The sequence below is a fragment of the Drosophila melanogaster genome, chromosome 2R, assembly GCF_000001215.4.
Source record: "Drosophila melanogaster chromosome 2R".
Classification (NCBI taxonomy): Eukaryota; Metazoa; Arthropoda; class Insecta; order Diptera; family Drosophilidae; genus Drosophila; species Drosophila melanogaster.
Genome location: NT_033778.4, coordinates 17,556,645 through 17,581,719, shown reverse-complemented (window position 1 = coordinate 17,581,719; position 25,075 = coordinate 17,556,645). Strand labels below are relative to the sequence as shown.

General features: G+C 44.4%; 10 protein-coding genes across 19 annotated transcripts; 3 read left to right on the top strand and 7 right to left on the bottom strand.

The window, feature by feature from the left end:
- Positions 1-194: 194 nt before the first annotated feature.
- On the top strand, positions 195-6,741 carry Dcr-2 (Dicer-2). Of its 2 annotated transcripts, none has more exons than NM_001299611.1 (8): positions 195-314; positions 375-505; positions 627-804; positions 1,244-1,551; positions 1,608-2,304; positions 2,368-2,925; positions 2,992-3,163; positions 3,225-6,741. In NM_001299611.1, exons 1-8 carry the CDS (start codon positions 294-296, stop codon positions 6,323-6,325), a joined length of 5,166 nt encoding a protein of 1,721 aa, NP_001286540.1. In that variant the 5' UTR covers positions 195-293; the 3' UTR covers positions 6,326-6,741. The 2 variants fall into 2 exon arrangements, with proteins under 2 accessions (NP_001286540.1, NP_523778.2); NM_079054.5 differs by having other exon boundaries at positions 2,992-3,166.
- On the bottom strand, positions 6,741-8,258 carry Rab4. 2 transcript variants are annotated; one of them, NM_079053.4, is made up of 5 exons: positions 8,199-8,258; positions 8,006-8,099; positions 7,856-7,936; positions 7,453-7,785; positions 6,985-7,389 (listed from the first exon to the last, which is right to left on the bottom strand). In NM_079053.4, the coding sequence occupies exons 2-5, from the start codon at positions 8,019-8,021 to the stop codon at positions 7,178-7,180; spliced, it is 642 nt and encodes a 213-aa protein (NP_523777.1). In that variant the 5' UTR covers positions 8,022-8,099; positions 8,199-8,258; the 3' UTR covers positions 6,985-7,177. The 2 variants fall into 2 exon arrangements, with proteins under 2 accessions (NP_725696.1, NP_523777.1); NM_166240.3 differs by having other exon boundaries at positions 6,741-7,389; positions 8,006-8,258.
- A 131-nt stretch (positions 8,259-8,389) lies between these two features.
- CG42239 (uncharacterized protein) lies at positions 8,390-8,891 on the bottom strand. Its single transcript, NM_001144220.3, has 2 exons — positions 8,687-8,891; positions 8,390-8,617 (listed from the first exon to the last, which is right to left on the bottom strand). Exons 1-2 carry the CDS (start codon positions 8,795-8,797, stop codon positions 8,519-8,521), a joined length of 210 nt encoding a protein of 69 aa, NP_001137692.1. The 5' UTR covers positions 8,798-8,891; the 3' UTR covers positions 8,390-8,518.
- Positions 8,892-8,935: 44 nt separating this feature from the next.
- UQCR-6.4 (Ubiquinol-cytochrome c reductase 6.4 kDa subunit) lies at positions 8,936-9,624 on the top strand. 2 transcript variants are annotated; one of them, NM_001274128.2, is made up of 2 exons: positions 8,936-9,068; positions 9,197-9,624. In NM_001274128.2, the coding sequence occupies exons 1-2, from the start codon at positions 9,016-9,018 to the stop codon at positions 9,315-9,317; spliced, it is 174 nt and encodes a 57-aa protein (NP_001261057.1). In that variant the 5' UTR covers positions 8,936-9,015; the 3' UTR covers positions 9,318-9,624. The 2 variants fall into 2 exon arrangements, with proteins under 2 accessions (NP_001261057.1, NP_611233.1); NM_137389.4 differs by having other exon boundaries at positions 9,197-9,387.
- Positions 9,398-12,988, bottom strand: POSH (Plenty of SH3s). Its single transcript, NM_079052.4, has 6 exons — positions 12,543-12,988; positions 12,366-12,474; positions 10,554-12,198; positions 10,307-10,486; positions 9,954-10,247; positions 9,398-9,892 (listed from the first exon to the last, which is right to left on the bottom strand). The coding sequence occupies exons 1-6, from the start codon at positions 12,654-12,656 to the stop codon at positions 9,718-9,720; spliced, it is 2,517 nt and encodes an 838-aa protein (NP_523776.1). The 5' UTR covers positions 12,657-12,988; the 3' UTR covers positions 9,398-9,717.
- Positions 12,989-13,263: 275 nt separating this feature from the next.
- Ns2 (Nucleostemin 2) lies at positions 13,264-15,941 on the top strand. The gene is made up of 3 exons (NM_137388.4): positions 13,264-13,601; positions 13,989-14,667; positions 14,726-15,941. Exons 1-3 carry the CDS (start codon positions 13,392-13,394, stop codon positions 15,859-15,861), a joined length of 2,025 nt encoding a protein of 674 aa, NP_611232.1. The 5' UTR covers positions 13,264-13,391; the 3' UTR covers positions 15,862-15,941.
- Positions 15,868-17,380, bottom strand: CG14480 (uncharacterized protein). Of its 2 annotated transcripts, NM_137387.2 has the most exons (4): positions 17,055-17,380; positions 16,617-17,001; positions 16,396-16,556; positions 15,868-16,332 (listed from the first exon to the last, which is right to left on the bottom strand). In NM_137387.2, exons 2-4 carry the CDS (start codon positions 16,810-16,812, stop codon positions 15,940-15,942), a joined length of 750 nt encoding a protein of 249 aa, NP_611231.1. In that variant the 5' UTR covers positions 16,813-17,001; positions 17,055-17,380; the 3' UTR covers positions 15,868-15,939. The 2 variants fall into 2 exon arrangements, with proteins under 2 accessions (NP_611231.1, NP_001246400.1); NM_001259471.2 differs by lacking the exon at positions 17,055-17,380 and having other exon boundaries at positions 16,617-16,865.
- CG46428 (uncharacterized protein) lies at positions 15,868-17,380 on the bottom strand. Of its 2 annotated transcripts, NM_001382144.1 has the most exons (4): positions 17,055-17,380; positions 16,617-17,001; positions 16,396-16,556; positions 15,868-16,332 (listed from the first exon to the last, which is right to left on the bottom strand). In NM_001382144.1, the coding sequence occupies exons 1-2, from the start codon at positions 17,281-17,283 to the stop codon at positions 16,973-16,975; spliced, it is 258 nt and encodes an 85-aa protein (NP_001369096.1). In that variant the 5' UTR covers positions 17,284-17,380; the 3' UTR covers positions 15,868-16,332; positions 16,396-16,556; positions 16,617-16,972. The 2 variants fall into 2 exon arrangements, with proteins under 2 accessions (NP_001369096.1, NP_001369095.1); NM_001382143.1 differs by lacking the exons at positions 15,868-16,332; positions 16,396-16,556 and having other exon boundaries at positions 16,776-17,380.
- On the bottom strand, positions 17,369-18,114 carry CG43324 (uncharacterized protein). Its single transcript, NM_001259470.2, has one exon. The coding sequence runs from the start codon at positions 17,933-17,935 to the stop codon at positions 17,735-17,737; it is 201 nt and encodes a 66-aa protein (NP_001246399.1). The 5' UTR covers positions 17,936-18,114; the 3' UTR covers positions 17,369-17,734.
- A 199-nt stretch (positions 18,115-18,313) lies between these two features.
- Klp54D (Kinesin-like protein at 54D) lies at positions 18,314-24,689 on the bottom strand (the record flags this gene model as incomplete). Of its 5 annotated transcripts, none has more annotated exons than NM_001316425.1 (8): positions 24,186-24,689; positions 21,049-21,223; positions 20,766-20,993; positions 20,561-20,701; positions 20,101-20,242; positions 19,182-20,022; positions 18,439-18,762; positions 18,314-18,379 (listed from the first exon to the last, which is right to left on the bottom strand). In NM_001316425.1, the coding sequence occupies exons 1-8, from the start codon at positions 24,503-24,505 to the stop codon at positions 18,367-18,369; spliced, it is 2,184 nt and encodes a 727-aa protein (NP_001303354.1). In that variant the 5' UTR covers positions 24,506-24,689. The 5 variants fall into 4 exon arrangements, with proteins under 5 accessions (NP_001303354.1, NP_001303355.1, NP_524883.2 ...); NM_080144.3 differs by lacking the exon at positions 18,314-18,379 and having other exon boundaries at positions 18,435-18,762; NM_001259469.2 differs by lacking the exons at positions 18,314-18,379; positions 18,439-18,762 and adding an exon at positions 18,854-19,100.
- Positions 24,690-25,075: the final 386 nt, after the last annotated feature.

The following is a 25,075-nucleotide window of genomic DNA, read 5'->3' as shown; positions in this document are numbered from 1 at the left end:
CGATAAAAATGGAAACGTTTATTATTTCCGGAAGGTATATTATTGGCAGCGAGCATTTCAAAACAAATTTATTTATGTTGCGGTTTGTGGTAATAATTTAAGTTCAAAGAACCGCACTGCGTAGTGTGACCAGTCCGTTTTGAAACACAATTCTTAATACGTTTGACACAAGGCATCTTATAAGAGCCGCTGGCCACTCTGTCACCGGCTTCTTTGTTCTTTAATCGTAAATTATTTGACTTCAAATTGTAATATCAAAATATCCCGAAGACTCTGTAACCAAGAGCGAAGATATGGAAGATGTGGAAATCAAGGTAAAATGAATTGGCTTGCGCTCTCGCTTATTGCAAAATAATTAACAAAATCCTTTCCAGCCTCGCGGCTATCAACTTCGCCTGGTTGACCACCTAACGAAGAGCAATGGCATTGTCTACCTGCCCACAGGATCTGGGAAAACGTTCGTGGCCATCCTGGTCCTAAAGCGCTTCTCGCAGGACTTTGACAAGTTAGTAGCGAATGGATATACATATATATATTATTATATGTATTACCTATATCCGATACTTACATTTATATATATATTATTATATGTAATACCTATATCGGATTCCGATTTGTTTACACAGACCCATCGAAAGCGGCGGAAAGCGTGCGTTGTTCATGTGCAATACTGTGGAATTGGCCCGACAACAGGCGATGGCCGTCAGGCGGTGCACCAACTTTAAGGTTGGCTTTTATGTGGGTGAACAGGGAGTGGATGACTGGACGCGCGGAATGTGGAGTGATGAAATCAAAAAAAACCAAGTGAGTATAGGATGGCGGAGGCATTTTTTATATACGCATATGATCACGTACGGACTAAACACTACACTACCACTACACACTGCAATTGCGATCACCACTTGAGTCGAAAAATTTGGGATCAGCATTTTTATGGGCTCGTAAGGGGTCGTGTTTTGCTAAGCCATCACAAAATCATCATTTCGTCAATTGATGTATTTTATTTGTTTTTTTTTTTTTTTGTAGTATGTTTATTTGTTTATTTATTTATTTTATTTGTTTATTTAAAATTAACTTGAGTTTGTGGATTGTTCTGGATCATCGAGTAGTAGATTTGATGGTCATTTTTATTACATTGAATTCATGTTAGACTTTTCAGTGTAATTCGAGGAATATTTATAGTTAATAATAATACACTGCTTCCAGAATTAAACCTACATGTGTAATTTTTGGTTCTTAACAGGTTCTTGTTGGCACAGCCCAGGTCTTTTTGGACATGGTCACCCAGACGTACGTGGCTTTAAGCTCCCTGAGCGTTGTCATCATAGACGAGTGCCACCACGGCACTGGTCACCACCCATTTCGTGAGTTCATGCGATTGTTCACTATCGCTAATCAAACAAAATTGCCGCGCGTGGTGGGTCTCACCGGGGTGTTAATCAAGGGAAATGAAATTACGAACGTGGCCACGAAACTTAAAGAGCTAGAGATCACATATCGGGGAAACATCATTACCGTGTCCGACACCAAGGAGATGGAAAACGTGATGCTGTAAGAGCGGGTGGCATTTTAGCTACAGTTTCCCAACAAGTGCATATTCTTTTCAGGTACGCCACCAAGCCCACAGAGGTCATGGTGTCCTTTCCACATCAAGAGCAAGTGCTCACGGTTACAAGGTTAATAAGCGCAGAAATTGAAAAGTTCTATGTATCCTTAGACCTCATGAATATTGGCGTTCAACCGATCCGAAGGTCAAAGTCATTGCAATGCCTGCGGGATCCGTCGAAGAAGAGCTTTGTAAAGCAACTGTTCAACGATTTTCTGTACCAGATGAAAGAGTATGGCATCTACGCAGCTTCCATAGCCATAATCTCGTTAATTGTTGAGTTCGATATAAAGAGGCGCCAGGCCGAGACGCTAAGCGTGAAATTGATGCATAGGACGGCCTTGACCTTGTGCGAGAAAATCCGTCACTTGCTGGTGCAAAAACTGCAAGACATGACTTATGACGACGACGATGACAACGTAAACACTGAGGAAGTCATTATGAACTTCTCCACCCCGAAAGTGCAGCGATTCCTGATGAGTCTTAAGGTATCCTTCGCTGATAAAGATCCCAAAGATATCTGCTGTCTGGTCTTTGTTGAACGCCGCTACACCTGCAAGTGCATCTATGGCTTGCTGCTCAACTACATCCAGTCTACGCCTGAGCTGCGAAACGTGCTCACGCCCCAATTCATGGTGGGCCGCAACAATATTTCTCCAGACTTTGAGAGCGTCTTGGAGAGAAAATGGCAAAAATCTGTAGGTGTGGAAATTATCGTTAATTGCTGATATTTTTCAAAATATGCTCTTACCGTCTCGCAGGCCATTCAGCAGTTTCGGGACGGTAATGCCAATCTTATGATATGTTCAAGCGTCCTAGAAGAAGGCATCGATGTGCAGGCCTGCAATCATGTCTTTATTCTTGATCCTGTTAAAACCTTTAACATGTACGTGCAGTCAAAGGGTCGGGCTCGTACCACTGAGGCCAAATTCGTGCTGTTCACAGCTGATAAGGAAAGGGAAAAGACAATTCAGCAAATTTATCAGTATCGAAAAGCGCATAATGACATTGCCGAATATTTAAAGGATCGAGTTCTAGAAAAAACTGAGCCAGAATTGTACGAAATCAAAGGGCACTTCCAGGACGATATTGACCCTTTTACCAATGAGAACGGTGCCGTGTTGCTTCCCAACAATGCCCTGGCCATACTGCATCGCTATTGCCAGACAATTCCCACGGATGCTTTTGGCTTTGTGATCCCCTGGTTCCATGTATTGCAAGAAGACGAACGTGATAGAATATTTGGTGTTTCTGCCAAGGGCAAGCACGTAATTTCAATCAACATGCCAGTAAATTGCATGCTAAGAGACACAATTTACGTAAGCTAGAGATTCAGATTGAAAATGGCAAAATCAAATAGAGTTAATTGCTTTCATTTCTTTCAGAGCGATCCCATGGACAATGTTAAAACAGCCAAAATATCAGCTGCCTTCAAAGCGTGTAAAGTACTCTACAGTTTGGGAGAGTTAAACGAGAGATTCGTGCCCAAAACATTAAAGGAGCGCGTAGCCTCTATTGCTGATGTTCATTTTGAGCACTGGAATAAGTATGGCGATAGTGGTGGGTTCACAAGAACTCGCATAAGATATGTTTACTTATATTAATCTTTCAACCATAGTGACTGCGACAGTCAACAAGGCCGATAAGAGCAAGGACAGAACCTACAAGACCGAATGTCCATTAGAGTTTTACGACGCACTTCCGCGGGTAGGTGAAATCTGTTATGCCTACGAAATATTTTTGGAGCCGCAGTTTGAATCGTGTGAGTACACGGAACACATGTATTTAAATCTCCAAACACCAAGAAATTATGCTATATTGCTGCGGAACAAGCTGCCACGCCTTGCAGAGATGCCCCTGTTTAGCAATCAGGGTAAGCTACACGTTCGAGTGGCCAATGCACCACTTGAAGTAATTATCCAGAACTCCGAACAGCTGGAGCTGCTCCATCAGTTTCACGGAATGGTATTCCGCGATATCTTGAAGATTTGGCATCCGTTCTTTGTGCTGGATCGTCGCAGCAAGGAGAACTCCTACCTGGTAGTTCCTCTCATACTGGGTGCGGGTGAACAGAAATGCTTTGACTGGGAACTGATGACCAACTTCCGAAGACTACCGCAAAGTCATGGGTCAAATGTACAGCAACGCGAGCAACAACCTGCTCCACGTCCTGAAGATTTTGAGGGCAAAATTGTTACACAATGGTATGCCAACTATGATAAGCCCATGCTGGTCACAAAGGTGCACCGTGAGCTAACACCGTTAAGTTATATGGAAAAGAACCAACAGGACAAGACCTACTACGAGTTTACCATGTCAAAGTACGGCAACCGCATTGGTGATGTTGTTCACAAGGATAAGTTTATGATCGAGGTCAGAGACCTTACGGAACAGCTCACTTTCTACGTTCATAATCGTGGAAAGTTCAACGCGAAGAGCAAGGCTAAGATGAAAGTTATTTTGATTCCGGAGCTATGCTTCAATTTTAACTTTCCTGGGGATTTATGGCTTAAGTTGATCTTCCTACCCAGCATTTTAAACCGCATGTACTTCCTTCTCCACGCAGAGGCCTTACGTAAGCGATTTAATACGTATTTAAACCTCCATCTGCTGCCTTTTAATGGAACTGATTACATGCCCAGACCACTAGAAATTGATTATTCGCTAAAGCGGAATGTCGACCCCTTGGGCAATGTCATACCAACTGAGGATATCGAGGAGCCGAAATCCCTTTTAGAGCCAATGCCCACAAAGTCCATTGAGGCGTCCGTGGCCAATCTTGAAATAACAGAATTCGAAAATCCCTGGCAAAAGTATATGGAGCCGGTTGATCTGTCGCGAAATCTTTTGAGTACGTATCCCGTAGAGCTGGACTACTACTATCATTTTAGCGTTGGTAATGTATGTGAGATGAATGAGATGGATTTTGAAGATAAGGAATACTGGGCAAAAAATCAGTTCCATATGCCCACGGGTAATATCTATGGCAACAGAACTCCGGCCAAGACTAACGCAAACGTGCCAGCTTTGATGCCGTCGAAACCGACTGTCCGCGGGAAGGTAAAACCACTGCTCATTTTGCAAAAAACTGTTTCCAAAGAACATATAACGCCAGCGGAGCAGGGCGAGTTTTTGGCTGCAATCACTGCCTCGAGCGCAGCGGATGTTTTCGACATGGAACGCCTTGAGATTCTGGGCGATTCCTTCTTAAAACTTAGTGCCACGCTCTACTTGGCCAGCAAGTATTCGGATTGGAATGAGGGCACTCTTACAGAGGTCAAATCCAAGCTTGTGTCTAATCGTAACCTGTTGTTCTGCCTCATCGACGCGGACATTCCCAAAACGCTCAACACCATTCAGTTTACGCCTAGATACACATGGCTTCCACCTGGCATCAGTTTGCCCCACAATGTTCTAGCCTTGTGGCGAGAAAATCCGGAATTCGCAAAGATTATTGGCCCACACAATCTCCGTGACTTGGCTCTCGGCGATGAGGAGTCCCTGGTGAAGGGCAACTGCAGCGATATCAACTACAACCGCTTCGTGGAGGGATGTCGAGCAAATGGGCAGTCCTTTTATGCCGGTGCCGATTTTTCATCCGAGGTGAACTTCTGCGTGGGACTGGTCACGATTCCCAACAAGGTGATAGCCGATACCCTTGAGGCGCTATTGGGCGTAATCGTTAAGAACTACGGATTGCAGCATGCCTTCAAGATGCTAGAGTACTTCAAGATTTGCCGTGCGGATATTGACAAGCCGCTTACTCAGTTACTGAACCTCGAACTGGGCGGCAAGAAAATGCGGGCGAACGTGAATACTACAGAAATTGACGGCTTTCTCATAAATCACTATTATTTGGAAAAAAATCTTGGCTACACGTTTAAGGATCGACGATATTTGTTGCAGGCCCTCACCCATCCCTCGTATCCCACTAATCGCATCACTGGGTCCTATCAGGAGCTGGAATTTATTGGCGATGCCATACTCGACTTTCTAATCTCTGCCTATATTTTCGAGAACAATACGAAAATGAATCCGGGCGCCCTCACAGATCTGCGTTCCGCTTTGGTCAACAATACTACGCTGGCCTGCATTTGCGTGCGGCATCGGTTGCACTTTTTTATCCTAGCGGAGAACGCAAAGCTCTCCGAGATCATATCCAAATTCGTGAATTTCCAGGAGAGCCAGGGTCACCGGGTTACCAACTATGTGCGCATTCTGCTCGAGGAAGCTGATGTTCAGCCGACTCCGCTGGACTTGGATGACGAATTGGATATGACTGAGTTACCGCATGCAAATAAATGCATTTCTCAGGAAGCAGAGAAAGGAGTCCCACCAAAAGGTGAGTTCAACATGTCCACAAACGTGGATGTGCCAAAGGCGTTGGGGGATGTTCTGGAGGCCCTTATTGCAGCCGTATACCTGGACTGCCGAGATCTCCAACGTACTTGGGAGGTAATTTTCAATCTCTTCGAGCCGGAGCTTCAGGAGTTCACGCGCAAAGTGCCCATCAATCATATACGACAGCTCGTTGAGCACAAGCATGCGAAGCCCGTGTTTAGCTCGCCCATCGTCGAAGGGGAAACTGTAATGGTTAGTTGTCAATTTACCTGCATGGAAAAGACGATCAAGGTGTACGGATTTGGGAGCAATAAGGACCAGGCCAAGCTATCGGCTGCCAAGCACGCCCTTCAGCAGCTAAGCAAATGCGACGCCTAATATGATGATTCCAGCCCAGTCTAGTTTCTGCTAAACTGCATTGAATTTGCTTTCTAGCCAAGACGTAATCCTTTGGAAGAGGACAGCAAAGGGCACCTAATGAACTTAACTGTATATCTTAGAATTAAAAAATACTTTTCCATCGCTTTAATAGACATAAATGTCTAAAACCAAAAAATCATTTTTGATCACCATAAATTGTTAAGACCTTTTAAATCAAAACAAAAACAGCCCATTTGGAAACACAATCTAAAGATGCTATGCCAATTTCCTCAAATACAAACGGTTTTTAATTATTTTTTTATCAATTATTGCCATTTAAAATGTTTTAGCTTCATTGTTATTAATAAAATTTAATAGCTTCCCCAATACAATATTTGTTACCTTGGGTCGAAATAAATATTTTTATACAATTGAATTTATCAATGGGCGTTTTTATTTACCGCGTGCATGCTTCAATGGGATTTACAATCGGCGACGTCGTCAACGGCGTATCGCTACTTATTTACATTAAAAATGCCGAGTGTATTCTGTTCATCCTCTAGATCAGATCCATGTGCTTATAGCCATACATCATTTGTTGCTCGAGGGCTCTAGTGCTTCACGAATTACAAATTATAGTAAGTAACATTTGGGGTTAACCCGAAATCATAGGTTTTCAAAGTGGTAATTGGTTATGTTAAAAAACAAATCGATTAGCATTATGCTTACAATTGGAATGATTAATCTAGCAAGACAAAATACATACTAAAAAAGTGGACACACACAAGTACACAATACAACTAAGGGGTAATCCGAATGCGCATTCCGGTTTGAGATTAAATGGAAATAAATCAGCACAACTTATGCGACTTAAACGCGACAGGTGCAATCCGGCTTATTGATGCTGCGCTGTCGTGTCTGTAAGTTACGGAGAGCAGCTCCGCCGTACTGAATACCGCTGCCGATGCGCTCGGGATCCAGCTCTCCGGTCTCAATTTTGGCCAGTATGGTCTTTGAGCACTTGAGAAAGGCCTCTTCAACATTCTCCCCCGTCTTGGCGCTCGTCTCCAGGAAGATAAGCTCTGCAACGACAAACAGACGTAGAATTACGATAGGAAATTTATGGAGAATCCTAAAAAACAGACCGTTCTCTTGGGCAAAGGTGCTTGCTTCCAGAAAGGTCACATCACGCGCCTCCTCCAAGTCCTTTTTATTGCCCACCAAAAGGATCACAATATTTGGGCTGGCCAGAGTGCGAGCATCATTCAGCCAGTTTGTCAAAGCATTGAAAGAGTCCCGCGAAGTGGCATCGTAGACCAGGAGAGCTCCGGCTGCTCCGCGATAGTACGATCTTGTCACCGATCGGAATCTCTCCTGACCGGCTGTGTCCCATATCTGTAGCTTTACCGACTTGCCGCCCACGTTCACAATCCGCGAGCCGAACTCCACTCCGATGGTGTGCGAACTGTCGTCTTTGACTTTGATGGTACATCAAAATGTATAAAATGCATTAGGCGTGTACCATTTTCAGGCTACCACCAAACTTACACTTGCTCTCGATGAAGTGATGCAACAGACAACTCTTACCGCTGCCAGCACTGCCAATTATCAGGAACTTGAACAGGTAATCTAGGTGAGCGCCGAGCACCGATATTAATTAGTAAAATGCATTAATTAATTAAATGTGTGCTGACAAACCGTATGTTTCCGACATTGTTTTTGTTCGTCTTCTGCGTAGTTGTCTTCTTTGTTTGTTTTGGTTTTTCGGCCAGACTTCAGGACTATCGGATTGCTGGTGCGTATGGGCACCAGGAAGTGCGCAGGACACGATCAAAACCCGCAATATCCGTCGATAAGTAAGCGTTTAAACAATTAGAAAGCCAAAAATTACCTTAAAATCTTTGACTGGACTCACTTCAGTGAGAAGGTTCGCTACAAACGCGAAAATACCAACAAGGGGTGGGTGTGACCAGGTGGTTCAAAATATGATTCATATTGCAATTAAGTTTTTGTTTACTTTTAAAATATTTCCAAATATATGAAAATTGCCGAAAGCTACAAAGAAAAAACAAAATATGAAATGCAGCCCACAAAGGTTTATTGTCTTTTTTCAAAAACCCTCTTCTATTCATCACACAATTTGCATACATACATATATGCAATAAAAGTATAAAAGATGGTGGGCCCTGGTAATCCAACCCGGCACATAGTCTACGTATCCTTTTGCTTCTCTGGTTCGTAGTCTTGATAGCAATTAATGGGATCCTTGGCCGTATAAACTGAGTATGCCAATTTGCTGCCCTTGAAGTTCTGTAAACTCAGGGCAGAAAGGGAAAATTACTTAAAATTAACCATTCTGATAAGCACTATCTGCCGTACCTTCATATCGCCAGATATCAGAGTCCAAAGGAAAACGAACACCGCCGGTATCACAGTGGACAGGACAAACAGCTCGAATGTGTTAAGCTCCCCAAAAACGGATATTTTCATTTTAATTTCGTAATTTTTGATGAGTTCTTTGCGAATATTAGTTTTTGTTGATGACTAGTTGTTGTTCTCACGTAGGCCGCACAGTGTTGTCACACCTTGCTTTTAAAGTTTTACGCTATCCTACGGTCACACTGTAGTGGTATTATTTAGGACATTTGAAACTATTGCGTTCATTGCGAACATTTTGGTGCGTGTGAAAAGTTATTAAATCAACAAAAATGGCTTTCCGCATACCTTTTGGCAAGAAGCACGCTGAGATAGCGAGTTCCTTGTAAGTATATGCTGTCGTGCTTGATTCTGCATCATGAATTCATTAGTGTTCCCGCTCTTTTACTGCTACCAAAGCACACATTGCATAACCCCATCCAGAGAACTAAACTAGTTTCTTTTAATTCGTAGCATCCGATCTGGAGCCGGATTCGGAGGAGCTGCTGGCCTGGCCGTGCTTTACTACACCGACTGGAAGCTGGTCCTACAGTACGTGCCCATCTACGGATCCAAGTTCGAAAAAAGCGAGTAACCTTGCCTGCCGTAGTTGAATCCACAGTTAGCCTCGATGTTTTGCTTGGTGAATAAAATAAGTTAAAACGACCAAAGGGTATTACTGAGTATCGTATATTACAAATAACTTTGTAGAGGGCACAAGGATCGGTTAGATTATTTCTCTAGCTAACTAATCGCTAAGGCTTAAGTAACTGTTCCCTAAGTCTTACATGGCTAGCCTATTTTGATCAAGCATTGTATAAAAAAGTACAACGGCGAGCTGCCCATTCGATTGGAAGAGTACAAAACGGTTTCTTTTTTGAAAAGAGAAATATGAGATTGCGTATTTGGAAGCCCGAATAGACCGACGATTGAATCCTTTTAGACAAGTAATTTGGAATTTCGCTTAATAAATTCTAGTTTGAACCATAACTTTCCTAACAATCCGGTTCAACAAAGGAGGCGGGGAACAGCCCGGTTTTGTGGGTACGGGCATGGGTGCCCTTATACCAGCCGTTCTTCTGCTTCCGCTGGACGTAGATAATGTCGCCCAAATGTAGCTCTAGTTCAATGTCACTGTTTGGTGGATACGGCACAATGCAGCGGAATCGACTACGATAAAAGGTTGCATTAGTAAATCTCTAAGCTCACAATAATGTATTGCAAAACCCACCTTTCCCTCGTGCAGTAAGGAGACTTAGTGGTGGCGCTGGCCTTAATGGCCGCCTCCGTGATCATATTGCTGCTGGGACTCAGCACATGACTCGCATCTAGGCTGTGCGACTTCCGATGGCTGGGTGCAATAATCATATTGGCATGCAACTGGGATTGCGCTCCACCTCCAGGAATCACCTGTTGCTGACCGCCGGCGTAGACAGCTGGGGCCACGGAAGTAGTAGGTGGCGGCGGCGACGCGGCATTGTTGTACATACTGCGAAATGTAGCTGCATCTAATGATTGTCTCGCGCTGAATCAAAATCCAAGAGTCAGTTAAAAGTTAAAGCATTCAAATTAAGCCTAACGAACCAAATCAAGTGAGGACGTTCCTTGCTTCCTTTCACGCGTTGCGATCCGTACGAAACGCTGTTCGTAGAAGCGGAAGGCAGCTGCTTGGGTAGGAACTGCTGTTGTTGTGCCGCTGTCTTGGCTGCTGGAGTTTCATTGAGCGGTTGACTGTGCTGCAGCTGACTGGGGCACGAGCCGGATCTGAAGAGACAAAACAATTAAACTTTTATTCTGGTCTATAAAGATAACTTATTATTGCGGATCTAACCTTACATGTACTGGATGCAATTTAGCTGATGGGTTTGTTGTAAATTCCACATTTGTGCTAATAGCTTCTTTCGGAACTTGCTGCAAGGACGCTCCCGGAGATTTGGAGCGTGTTTTCATGTGAGTTAATCTCCTCATAAGTCCCACTGCTCCAGAGGAACTGCTGCTCGTAGTCGAAGCTGTGGCAGTTTCAGGCTTGGGCTCCGATTTTCTGCTGAACAGCGCCTCCACTGGTTTCGACCACACAGAGCAACTGGTGGTCGTGGCGGTAGCCTGCTGCTGACGAGGTGGCAAATCAGGCGGTTGCATGGACAGCATGTTGTTGAGTCGCACATCTGGTGCAACTGGATGCTGCTGTACTTGTGCCATCTGGGCGTCTGCATTTTGGGGAACATATTTCCATTGATGCATTAACTGCTGCTGGTCGCGGGCGCGCAGGGGCGTCAGGTAGTTGCCCGGGAACACTCCAGTGATGTCCAACCAGTTTTTTCCCTTGAACCAACCGTCCACACATCGTTCGGTCACAATGTAAACACAACCCTTTTTTAATTCCAGCTCATCCGTTTGGCGTGGTTTGTATGGGAACAGGGCTAAGTATCCCCAGGGTAAATTCGGTTGCATCTGCTGCTGAACAGTGGTCTTAAGTACACGCGATGTCTGTGGGGCTGACGTGGGTTTTAGAGCTGTTGAGCTGGAAACTTCCAAGCGGCTTAGTTCATGGGGCAGGCTAAGAATTTCAGCCGAATGGCGGTTGGTCTGCAGCAGACTTAATGGAGCTCCTCCTCCCAGCAAAGCATTTAGTGAGTGGCGTTTCTCCTTTGCTCCCTTGTCACGGAAACGAACAGACGCCGATCCGGAAGCTACTACATGTTGGGGGGTATTCGGCAGTGAGATTTGGTGATTCGGACTGCAGTTATTCGAGCTGGATGTGGAGCTTGAATTGCTGCTGCCCGGCGTGGAATTGGAGGATCCCGAACTGGATTCCGTGACCACCGTGGGATCAATAACTGGAACCGGAGGAAGGGCCCGCTGCCCCTGTTGCTTCGGTGGATGGCAGAATGGATGGGTGTGTAGCCCGCTGTCCAACAGCTTTTTGGCCGCTGCATTCAGCTCAACGAATGCTATTGGAAAGATTCCGATGGTCTGGCCAATTCGTCCTTCTGCCCAATTATGATCAACTCGGCGCATTACCTGTATTACAGTGCTTTTCTTAAATTCGAGGCATCCCTCCTCGTCGTTGGGCCCCATCTTAAAGTCATACATGGCAATGCACTGCGGCATGGGCAGCGGAACCGATACCTTGACGTAGTTGATGGGAAATGTGCCCTCCTGACCATTCGCTTGACCCACAAACCAGTTGTTGTCGATGCGATGCTTGATCAGTATCAGATCCCCTTTCTTGAACTTTAGATCGGTGGCTTCACCGGAGGCGAAGTCAAAGAGGGCATAGGCGTGGGGGAGTAGAAATCGACGTTGCTTGTGACGAGCCGGCTGATGAGATTGCTGATGTGACTGCAGCTGGAGTAGTTGGTTGTCAGGCGGGGCCACTGATTCCGCTGGCGGCTGAGGTTTGGCCCTTTCCGGCTGTGTTTCAGTCTCCTCTCCCTTTTCTTCTCCTTTGCCAGCTGCTGCATTTTGTTTCATGCCTGTGAGAATTAAAGAAAGGGTGTTTAAAGGTAGGTAAAGACCAGGTAAACGCCATATTCAATTGCCAAAGCCACTTTGCCGCACTCATAAAGTCAACCATTCTTTGATTTTGAGCGTAGGCTGTTGTGCTGTGCCAGTTTAGGTTGGTGTGGGCGTTAGCTGTTACCTTCTAAGATTCGCATCAGCAAGACGTTTGGAGGCAGCTCATCAATTTTGCAAGAGACCAGGATGCGGCACTCCGGGCATCGCAACTTGTGCTGACTGGCCACAATGTCCTGGCATAGAATGATGAAATCATTCGGTTATATGATATATATGTAGCAAACCCACAACAATTACTCACCTGCAAGCATTTGCGGCAGAAGGTGTGCTGGCATGGCAGCACCTTCGATGTGGTGTCCAGTCGCTCAAGACACACGGAGCACTCCAACAGGTCGTTTAACGTGTGCTCGTCCATCTTGCCAGTATGCAAAATCTCAAGGATGGTCACTATTTGAATTTCGTGCAGGGCCACATTCCAAAACACACACACATGCAGGTACTGGCTCACGCATACGCAATCCCAAGACGCGGTTGGGAAATAAATTTAGCTCAAATGCTAAAATCTACTATTATAATCGCTACTTGTCGTTCTTAATGCACTAAATCAGATTATATTATCGTTGCAATAGGCAGGATTCAATGTTTAATTTATTAAGTTTGCCAAGTGCAGCCAAAGCTCGTGGCCAAGCGGATACAAATGTACATAGGCACACGGATATAAAACCAGCTTGATACTTGAACACAGTGATGGTCATAAGTATATGCCCAATAGGAATAGTAGTTCCATAACATTTAACCAAAAAGAAAGAAGCTAAGAGAGTACTACATGTTTTTTAAATTCACTAAATTTGCAAAAAATTATTTAAATACCACATGTGCCCCGGTTATAGTTGCATTTAATAAATGCAAATAATTGTTAAGTTGTACCCAAACTGGTGTTTATTACTGTTGGGATTTTAGTGTGGCCAGTCCTCGTAGTCGATATTTTCTGAAGCGCATTTTAGTGTTGGATACTAAGTCCAGACAGTGCTGAAAAACGCACGATCCCTTTGTTTTTTTATTTCATATAAAAACACGTGTGGTTTGGTTTGATCGTGTTCAAATATACGATTTGATTTATAAACAAGGCACACGACATTCTTGAGACACCATGCCAAAGGTACGCAGCACCCCGGGTAAGCCCCGGACGCAGGGATTCAACCACTCAAACCACTCCATGAATCCGGAGCGCCCCAAAAGCGGTCTCAAGGGAGTCGCCCACCCCCGCACTAAGGGCACCATCAAGCGGCTTCAGATGTACCGTAACTTCAAGGCCAAGCGCGATCGCACTGGAAAGATCCTCACGCCCGCCCCCTTCCAGGTGAGATTTAGCTTTACAACATGTATCTTCGATAATTCTTATCTTTGGATTCATAAGATTTACCATCACTTATAGACATAGGAAGGATTTATTGCAACATGAATATCCAATAACCATTGTTTAGTTTTCAAAATTATCATCTACTTCACAAAGGTGCAATTAAAACGATCGACTCAAAATTAAAAGCATTAAAAGATAAAAAGATTTCATAAGTATATTTTGTTACGACTTATTATCCGTATAATAATTTAATTACAAATCTTATGTTTTCATTCTTGTTGTAAATATATAAAAGAAAAAATTAAATACAAGAGAGAAAATGCCGAATATGTTTTCCACAACCCATTTAATAATTCATACTAATCCTGGAAATGTGCTTTATTTTAGGGGCGCCTGCCTGCTGGAACAATGGCTCGAGTTGAGCCTACGCCCAAGTGGTTTAGCAATTCCCGCGTTATCTCGCAAACTGCTTTGCAAAAGTTCCAGGATGAGATTGGCAAGGCTGTCAAGGATCCCTACCAGGTGATCATGAAGCCATCCCAGTTACCGGTAACTTTACTGAACGAGGCAGCAAAATACAAAAGGGTTCATTTGCTGGACACCGAGAGCTTCGACAGTACCTTTGGGCCCAAAAAGCAGCGCAAGCGCGTCAGCCTAAAGGTTCGCGATCTGGAAGATTTAAGCAAGGCGGCCGATGACCAGGCCGATAAGTACGATTCAGCTAAGGATTTAGATCTAATCCGCGAGGATACTGGCGAAAAGAAGGCCGTCCGTGATTGGGTGTTCGGTGCGGGGCAGAGTAAACGCATCTGGAACGAGTTGCACAAGGTGGTCGATGCGTCCGATGTGCTGCTTCAGGTTCTTGATGCCCGCGATCCCATGGGCACGCGCTCGAAGTACATTGAGGAGTTCTTGCGCAAGGAAAAACCGCACAAACATCTATTTTTCATTCTGAACAAGGTTGATCTGGTACCGGTGTGGGTAACGCAGCGTTGGGTGGCTATTCTTAGTGCCGAATATCCTACTATTGCCTTCCATGCCTCCCTACAACATCCTTTTGGAAAAGGTAAGTTTATAAAGTAAAAATATCAATTATTTGTCATAAAAATCAATTATTTTTATAGGTGCGCTCATCAATCTATTCCGTCAGTTGGGCAAACTGCATTTGGACAAAAAACAGATCAGCGTGGGCTTCATTGGGTATCCCAACGTGGGTAAATCTTCTGTTATTAATGCGCTACGATCAAAAAAGGTTTGCAAGGTAGCACCAATTGCGGGGGAGACGAAAGTATGGCAGTATATAACGCTAATGAAACGCATCTTCTTGATCGATTGTCCTGGCGTGGTGTATCCCACCGCGGAGACTGACACCGAGAAAGTGTTGAAGGGTGTGGTGCGGGTGGAGCTCGTCACAAATCCTGAAGATTACGTAGACTCTCTGCTGAAACGCGTGCGTCCGGAGTACATTTCAAAGAACTACAAAATTGAACACTGGAACACATCCACGCACTTTTTAGAACAGTTGGCTCAAAAGACCGGCAAGTTGCTAAAAGGCGGTGAACCGGACGTTACGGTAACAGCCCGTATGGTGCTTAACGATTGGCAACGAGGCAAACTTCCTTTCTACGTTCCACCCGAAGGATTCGCAGTTCCCAAATCCCAGGAGGGTAAGGAGGAGGAAGTAGTTGCAGAGGATCCCAACGAAGATGCTAAATCCGAGGCACCTACATTCGTCAGTGAGTCTGTAAAGAAGGCGCGCGAGTTTAAGCAGATCCAAGATTTTCGAAAAATACGCGTGGGTCTTGAGTATGAGCAGGAAGATGTGAAGGATCTTGATCACATAGATCTAGAGCTTTTAGAGCAACAGAAGGCCGAGCGTGCGGCAAAGAAAAAGGCTCGCATCCACAACCTCGGTGAAGAGGACGAGGAGTCTAGCGATGGAGCGGACGAGTTTTACTCGGAGGACGAGTACAATGAGGACTTGCAACGCGTTGTGCACAAGAAGGCCAAGTCAAAGAAGCCACAACAGCTGGCCATCACATCGTCTGGTAAATTCCGAGTGGCCAAAATACAACCTGGTGATTCGGATGGTGCTGGCAGCTCTGACGACGATGGACCCAGCACTTCAAAGGCTCCTCGGTTGACTGCAAAGCAAAAACGCTCCCTGGAGCGCAGTCAGAAACGCAAGAAGATTGGCAGCAACTTTTACGAGACGACAAATGTTAAGAATCGCAATAGAAACAAAAAGAAGGACGCGTAAAATATTACGTTTACACTCTAGGCTATATTTTCTTGCAAGGAAAAACTACACTTTAAGAATCCAAATAAAAAGTTGATCCTACTCTGAGCACTGCTTCTTCTTGGGAATTTTGCGGCCACATAAGTCGGTTCGGCTGCACATACTGGGTTCCTCCTCATCGGTGCTGGCCTCCGAGTCACTAGACTCCGTGTAGGAGCCGATGCCCGGAAGTATAGCGATGCACTTTAGGGCCCCCTGGTTGTATTTGTTTGTAATTAATGTGGTGTTCGTTGTCTTATCAGCAGGGTCCTTGGTTGCTTCATTTGTCGCTGTCTGTTCGACCTCATTCTCAGTGATTTTGGCTACTTTACTGGTGGTGGGCAGTTCGCCGTTTTTTCTCTTGATGCCCTGGCCGAGCAGCGTCTTCTGAGTGCTACGCCCGACCGAAGCTCCCGCGGACTTCGCTGTGGTTTTTAGTTCAGCTTGCAGTTTCTGAGGGTTGCGGAAGTTCGGGTGATTGTAAAATCAATTGATTGTTGCTGTAACTTTACCCACCTTGTCTACACTCTCCTCCTGCAGCTTTTCCACACGATTGCGAAAATCCTTTAGTTCTAGCTCCTCGTCGCGCATTTGCTGGCGCTCCGCGTGTATTTTATGGGCATCGACCAATTCCAGAAACTGCACCTCATCATCGTCCAGACCACGGATGAGGTTTTCTATACGTATATTACGCATGTTAGGATGGCCAGATTGCATTGTTTATGGCATAGTCTTACTCAGCTTGTGGGCTTCCTCGAACTCCATGTCCTTCTTGTCCTTATTTTGTTTGAGGCGTTCATAAAGTGAGCGCCCATCGTAGGGTTCCTCAGGTCGTTCTAGTGGATCCTCCGGCTGGCGTACACGCTCCCATTCCTCCTGACGTCTCTGCCTTTGCTCGGTCGCCTCAGCTTCAGTCACAAAGCCCGAACTCATGCTGTACTTTCGTAAAATTGCTCTTTTTTACAGACCACAACTATTGCCAGTGTGGTGAACGTCGAATTAGCAGCTGTGCGATGATATAGAAGTGTTGGTAGTGGCTCGTGAAAATTTGAACTAGTGGCGGGAATTGCTAATGCTTCTGTGTCATTTTAAGTTAAACGTTGAAAAACTTTCCAAGTCCCACTAAAATGAACTATCCTTATAAACTCTTTTAATATGACAGCGCCTTACTCTACCAACTGGAACACTGGGGCGACCACGGGCCCTAAGCCTGGCTCGATTTATTTCGGCTATCTGCACAAAAACTGATTTTTGGGCGGTTGTCATTTCTCGCCATTTTCTGCCGGCTATTTTGGCCAAGGAAATCGGTTTCAGATGGCAAATGTCCCGCTTTTGAAGATTAATCCGAAAGTGGTCAAAGAAAATAAAGTAGGGATTAGCGGATGGGAACTTGCTTGGTCGCATTGTCCATGGTAAAGGCGAGACACTCATCCGGAACATTCTGAAATTTTGAAAATTCTTCCTCAGGTAAATCGAAACAAATACCCTTCACATGAAAATCACTGGTTACATGACTTTATTTCAGGAATATCTCAATAGGAAACATCTATATAGGATGGGGCTTTGCTAAATTCTCCAATAAAGAGCTACAGGATTAGCAAAATACACGATATTCATACACACATATGCAGGCGTTTTAGGTGAAGACGGTTTCTCGTATTTTGTTTATACATCCATAAATTCTCGGTTCGTCCGTTTCCAATGTATATACTTAGTTTATAGACATAATTGAGGTCAGCACACTTACAACGAACAGCAAATAGGTAATACGACTGATTCTGAACTTCGCCGTGATTGAGTATACATTATAGGATAATACTGTTAGGATTGGGTCCGGATCATGATGTATCCGAATCTACAGGATGCTGCAGGAGCTTTTCTCGCGAAACGGATTCACCTTCTGTGTGAAGCCGCTGAGCAGGCAGTCTTCCTCCTCGTGCTCCAACATGTACTTCATCATCAAGGAGCATGCCACCGAGACGGGCATACGCTCCATCTCCACTTCCCGCCGTAGCTGCAAGTTGATGGAGCGCTGCTGTTGCAAATTAGCAGCCATTATGTCCAGGACGGCTGTCTCCGCGAGACCTATGGTGGTTGCTGGGATGCTAATACTGCTGTAATATTGATTTGATTCAATTTGAGTTGTGCTTATTTCGATTTCCCCAATATTGTAAGCGAGAAATATGCGCTCTACTTCTCGATGAAATATTTTATTGGGGGCGCTGAAAAATCAATATTTATAAAAAGTGTGACCGCGTTGAGAATGGTGCTTTAGTTTTCCGACTTTTGCCAGCCGTTGGTGAAAGCTTCTTGTTGGTGTGGGGAAAGATTTCACAGTTTTTGAATCTTGGAATAACTATAAGCTTTCATAAATTGTATCAATATATGTCCTATTGGCTATAGATTTTTTTTATCAATGTTTTGTACACCGTTTATTTTATTTATTGCAAAAATATATAGTTTACAACTGTTTTTATTTAAAGTTAATTATGTGAGCATGCTGGAAATAAAAATGAAATTATGAGTAAAATTAATTAGGTGATGTTTCTAAAAACTTACTCTGGCATAAACTCTGTCGACTGCTTAGCATGCGCCTCCTCCGGATTCAGGTTCAACTCCTTGGTAATGTCTGAGTCCGGTTTCCGGAATGCATTGGCCATAATCAGAATGTTCTTGGCTATTCTTTTCTGATCGATTCGCTTTTGAGCCGTATCTGTCCGTCTATTAGCGTTCTCCGACATCCGCTGCTCTATTGGTAAATCTGGTCCTGGTGGAGATTGGAGCGGTTCTGGATTTGTCCAGATCTCAGTGCCAGGTGTTTCCTTTCCTGTCGTTGGGGATATGGCCGGACGTGCTGGTATCAATGGGGAACGCACACAGACTCTGTAAAAGAATATTAATAAACATTAAATCATAATTTAATCATAGTGTTTTTACTTTGTAATGAAAAATGTAGAGAAGCTACGAGCTTCATAGGAACAAAAACAAACTTTTATTACAAATCCTTACATGACTAGTCACACTCTTGGCTTGTTTTTTTTTAACATTTACGAATACATTTTACATAAAACTGGTTAAAAAGTAGAAAACATTCGATATATGTATATAGGTAATATTTCACTCCTTATTCGGCTGGACCTTCTGGCTTGGCTCACTGTCCTCATTCCCGTTCGGATTCGACCTAGAACGAGTCAGAAATGGGAGAGAACAATGAGCCAGTCCTGGAGAAGGAATCAAAAACCAGTTCAAGACTTAAAACTATCGTTCCGACCCGAATTCAACATGCAAAGCATCCCACTTACTTATTGACATCCTCCAGCTTCTTAAGCAGGCGCTCGTTTTCTCGGCAGACTATCTCCTGATCCCTAAGAATGGTTTCCCGCACGGTGAACAGATGATTATTCTCCTGCCTCAGGGATTCGTTCTCCACCATGTATAGCTTAACAAGCTCGGCGAGTTCGGAGCCATCAAGCTCCGGTAATCGCTGCAAATCAACTTTGGGCACTGGTACTCCGCCACCGCTGCTAACTCGATCCAGTTGAAGCTCCAGAAGATTCTCAACCGGCCCACCATTTGGAGCTGCTTGATGATGAAGATTCAATGCCGCCTTCAGGTGATCGTTCTCCATTTGGAGTGCATGGATGTCACGCTTTAGACTGAGAATCAGCGCCTCCCTCGGATCCATCTTTATCACGGGCTTGGTGCGTATCCTCTTCGCCCGCGACGCATATCGCAGAGTGTTGAGGGTTTCCGCATGATTATAGTGGGCGGGGGAAACGCAAGCGATCATCAAGGTGACACCATTCCCCGCCAGACTGTCGGCCAGTAGCTTGGTGAGCTGGCTATCTCGGTACGGAATGTGACCCGTCCTTTTCTTGGAATCGCTCAACGAGGAGATACAGTAGCCGAGGACCATAAGGCTCTTGTTTATGTTGTTGGCTTCCTCTAGGGTTTTCCCTTCGCTCATCGTCTTCTTGGTTAACTCACTGCCAGCCAGGTCTACGAAGTTAATCTTTCCGTGCTTGGAAAGGAACACCCCACCGTCCGTCTGCTGATCGGATAGGATGTGGACCGTCAATATTGTATGAGAACGTGAGGAGTGGTCGTTCATGGCATGAGAGCCAACAGCACGATTTCTCATACCTACCATAATGACAATATAGAATGTGAGCAAAACAACTACTTTATGAATGTATGTACATATGTATAAATACTGCTTACCTTCTTCCAGTACGGCCAGAAGGTCATCCAATTCTTCGCAGTCCACCGTGAAAAGGTTCTCCACGAAGAAACCACCCGATTTCTTGGACCAGCGCACCGCCAACGGTTTTCGTGCACTTCCCGGGTTTAGCAAATCGATTACCTAGGGGATTGATAAAAAATGCAATTCAATTTGCGAAACCAATATGGAAATGGTGGGTAGGCTAAGAAAACAAATCAATGAAATGCCACGCAAAATGCAGAAACATTTCACGCATAGTGACAATCCACGATAGCTGGATTGACTACCAGTCTGTCTGTTTTCGGTGGGTGGAGCGTACTGACATCCATGGATGGATGGAGGTCAGTGGAATGCATGTTTGCGGACAAGCAATCGGTATTATGGCAAATGCAATTAGGATTTAAATTGATATTGCAGAGGTCAATCCAAATTAGAGGTCCCTCGTTGGGCGCCACTTACCCGCTCATTGTAGATTTCCATGAAGGAGGCTTTTAGCACGTAATTGACGTCCTTGCGATTCTTAATCAATTGGAAGAGATACAAAAACGAGCGGAAGATGAGGCCATGACGCGGATCCTTGGGATTCGGCTTGCCAACGAACTTAAAGAGAAAAGAAACAACTTAGGATTTACGGATTTTACAAGTCTGTCAGACCTGGACTGACCAAATCGGGGGGTCCAGTGAGGGTGTGCGTTTTGCCGGATCCCGTTTGGCCGTAACAAAAAGCCGTGCAACTGAAACCCTCGATGCCCATTTCAATGATGCGCTTTATACCCGAGTAGTCCAGAATATCCTCCTGTGTGGCTCCCGGCTCAAATACCACGTTATAGGTGAAAACCCGTACACTATCGCGATTATGCGACCTTTTCTGGCCCACATCGTTGCCTTCAAGCTGCAGCGGATTGGTTTAAGCATCATGTTGAAATGCTCGTAAAAATAATACGTACTATAACCTGGCCGTTTCCAGGAAACTGAAGCGTGGACCCATGTCGATCCCTTTTCTCTTTGTCGTTTAAAGGACGCACTCTTACAACCACGTTAATATTGTCCTCCGGCGTTGAGCACTCCTCGCTGCCCGTGGACTTGGAGGCCACGATTTCCAGCGTGTCAGCGCTACCAATCCTGAGAAGATATATTTTAATTGTATTTAATGTCCCATACATTACTTGTACAATATATTGTAGCAATTAATCAATAACAAGTAACACGTATATATTTTAAGGTTTCAAGGATATGGTTGCTTAACTATGATGCCAAATGTAGCTCGCAATTAACGGAATCACAATTAATCAATCAAAGTGAAACAAAGCTCCCATTGTTTTATGAGCTCCATTTGCTGTGGGCCCTGCGAATTTCCAGAATTTGTGGATTTGCCTTGAACTTGATGGAGCTCACACTTCGACCGGCCTATTATTAGTCAAGGTTAAGGGTGGATGGTATGGCGCGTGACTTTTGGGTTTTTTCTGATTTATTTGACCACCGCATCGACTAACTCACTATTGTGAAGGTGAGCTAGGAGTCGCAGGTCCCATTCCAATTGAATTAACGAACTCGCTTCGGAGGAATTTAATCGCAGCTTTTTGGAAATATGGTAATATGAAGCAATAAATTATTGATAAGGATTCCAAAAACTTTTGGTTTCACTTGCTCGCTAACCCAGTAATTATCCAGAAAATGTAATAATCTCTAACAAAGCAAACGAAGTTTCCAATACAAACGGTTTATTGAACTGCAAATAGGCTGGACAACACGGCGTATGTGCGATGCCCCATCTTGGCGTGATTGTATGTGGCACACAGCTGACATTTAACATTTTCACGTAAATGACTCGTTAAACATTCATGCCCTAATGGCCATACTTCACTCTACTATTATTAATCAGACATGAGTTGGGCCTGCTGTGGTAAATATGTGCACTTGGTAAATATTTCATAAGGCGCCAATAGAAAGGAATTAACACGAAGCCCCAAAGTGCCGACTTGAGGAGCTAACGCCAAGAAAAGTTCAATCAACTTTTGGTCTAGCCCTTAATATTTAATAGGCCAATATAACCACTACAAAGGCTTAACTTAAAGCGAAAGTTTTGATTTTGGTTACAAATATTCCTTGTTACCCAGAATGGACTTTGCAATACACCAATTAATATTCCAAATCAATTACAGAAATTTGTTTTATCGCAGACAATTAATAGCCACACAAAAATAAATGCAATATGAAATATACATTTCATACCTGTGCAAATGGAAGCCTACTACTTGTAAGTATTGTTGATATTTGCATGGGGTAAATATTTTTCCAGCACCGATTTAAAAGTAACGAGAAAATTTAGGCTAAATCGTATGAGCAATAAAAAAAATGGGTTTTCCTCGGCCACTTGTTTGCCAATCAAATAAACTGTAGCGAGTGGACAAAAAAAACCAAACTCTCACTTTTATTTCCCGGGCATAGAATTCGAAACCTATTCCGACTCCGAGGCAACCAGAGCCGCTAGTAGGAGATATTTATTAGCCATGCGAGGTTTAGGCAACAAAATGTCAGGTTTGATTATCTGCGGAGCGTAATAATGACCTAACTCGTGTTGTGCATGCCAGAAAATCCATATATGAATTTGAAAAGTATAAAATCCCACACGGATATTTAAACTGAAACTTCCGACTGCCACGTAAATTCATGTGGGTTGAGCACTGTAGGGAAATTGCCTATATACACATATACTGTTCCACATATGGATTGTACATATGTACATATATGTTTATGACTGATTATGGCACCACTGTCTTCGATGTGTGTCGTCAATCATACGGCTATCAACGCATTAATTAATCAAAAGACTGAAACACATGCGTGCTTCAAAATAATTATAACGCCCACCATTCCGTTAGCCTGGTGGGATTAATCATATCGTATCTCTTAAATAAATTTCGGTTCCGTATATCCCTACAATTCATTAAATTACTAAGTGACAAACGTAGGTGTCAATTTTGGGTATATTTACTCAAATTAATACTCAATAGTTTGGAAATTTCTGCAGACAATGATAAATCTAATGGTGCATTGCGATTGTCTGTATTTTATGGCAAATTGTAGCCTTAGTTCAAACTTTCTTTTTACCCTTCAATCACCTGTGCTTCGCTAAATTATTAATGATCCTTCCGAAAGCGAGGCAGGTCCAAAACTAGCACTTAACCCACTTGCCACTTGCCAGAGCGCTAGGAAACTGGGGTCCTTAACCTTAACTCCATTGTGTCTTCTGCACCTGAACCCGCATCGAATATACAAAAAAAAAAAAACCAACATACACAAATGTGTCACTTTCGCTCTCGACTCCGGTCATACCGGGCATACAGACATCGGGCACAGCTATAGACTTCAATATGGTTTAATTGCAAAATCGATTTGTGTCGTGTGCTCGTTGGGTATCCAAACCCCTGATCTGTGCCCATACTTCCTCCGCTTGCTACCCACAGAGAGTGTTTAAATGGAGGCCGGTCAGTCTGGCTAACGTGGTGGTCGTCCGTTTGTCTGTCCGCTTGATTGCCGCCTGTCCGTTCGGCTGTCCGTCCGTTCGACTGTCTCTCTTGGATTATTGTGCGTGGTCATTATGGTTGGGTTTGTGACTTTCCGTCATTTTCGTTGCCTCAAGGGTTTTTAATGGATCGCCTGTTAGGGGTGAGCTACTCCGGCTCCCGGCCTGTCGTGTTATCATTACCCCGACCTCCGTTTTCGATTTCCGCCCTGCCACACGTTCTGATGCAAATTAATACATTTTCTCGGCGACTCCTTACAGAAATGTTTAATAAATAATGGACACTATTCCGACTTGGCTCTTAGTGTTCCTGTGACTATTAAACCTCCAAAAGTACATTTTCAGTGGCCAAAACAATTAAATTGTTTTACCTTTAACTCTCTTCTAAAATAATTTTAGAAACCAATATTTTTCGAAGACTACAGTTTAAGGATTATATGTATCTATTTTTAAATGGATTGATTGAATATTTGATTTATGGCTCTTTACTGTTTACAACTTATCGCCTATTGATTACGGTGGGAAGCATCGCCGCAATCCTTATCCCACACTACTTACTCATTCTCGCGTGAACGCAGGAAATACGGCGTATTGCGGGAGCTACCTCCTCCTCCACCGGTGCCACCGCTACTGCCAGTCCCCTTTTGTGGACTAAGACGACGCATGCCATTGGTCAGACTTCGTGATCGTGGCATACTGCTGCTGCTGCCGGAACTCTGGCGCTGGCTCTGGCCGGTGGATGTGGTCGAGGGCGTCTTTCGTCCGCGGGAGCCAGCCACCGGAGCCCGACCACGACGACTGCCCGACGTTCCGGCGCTGTCCGCACTGCTGCCGCCACTACTATTCAGATGAGGAACACTCGATGCCCGGCGAACCATGGTCACCTGTGTGGATGCCACCGAATGGGCAAAAGCGGGATAGGGGGTCGATTGTTTGCTCAGCACTAGGATGTCCCGTGGACATGGCACTGTGGACACGCAGGTCTACTAATATTCAAAAATTCCGTTCTTCGGTTGTCCGCGTTTCCGGTTAACCGCTCGCCGCGAAAACTCAACACGAACTGGCTGGCCAAGTTCACCAGAGCAGCCTTTTTTATTCGAGCCTTCAGATTTATGGTAATTTCTACGCACGCACACAACTGGCCACTGGCCACCAGTGGTCACCACCTACCCAACCATATACCCATACAGGCAACGTAGGGAACACCCCCGGCACCACCTGTAATTGAACTACGTTGTGGTTGTTGCTTTCACTCGCCAAAGGCTCTCGCCCGGAGCGACTCCTTCCCACAACAGCAATTAAATCTACGTGCTGTTTGGTAAACAAACCGAAACTCCCCTGAACGAGGAAGGTTTCTGAATGGATGGGTGGATGGTGGGATGACCCCACTGCTGACCCTGGCGCCATTCGTGTCCATTCATCGTGCGCAACTACAACAACATTAGCCG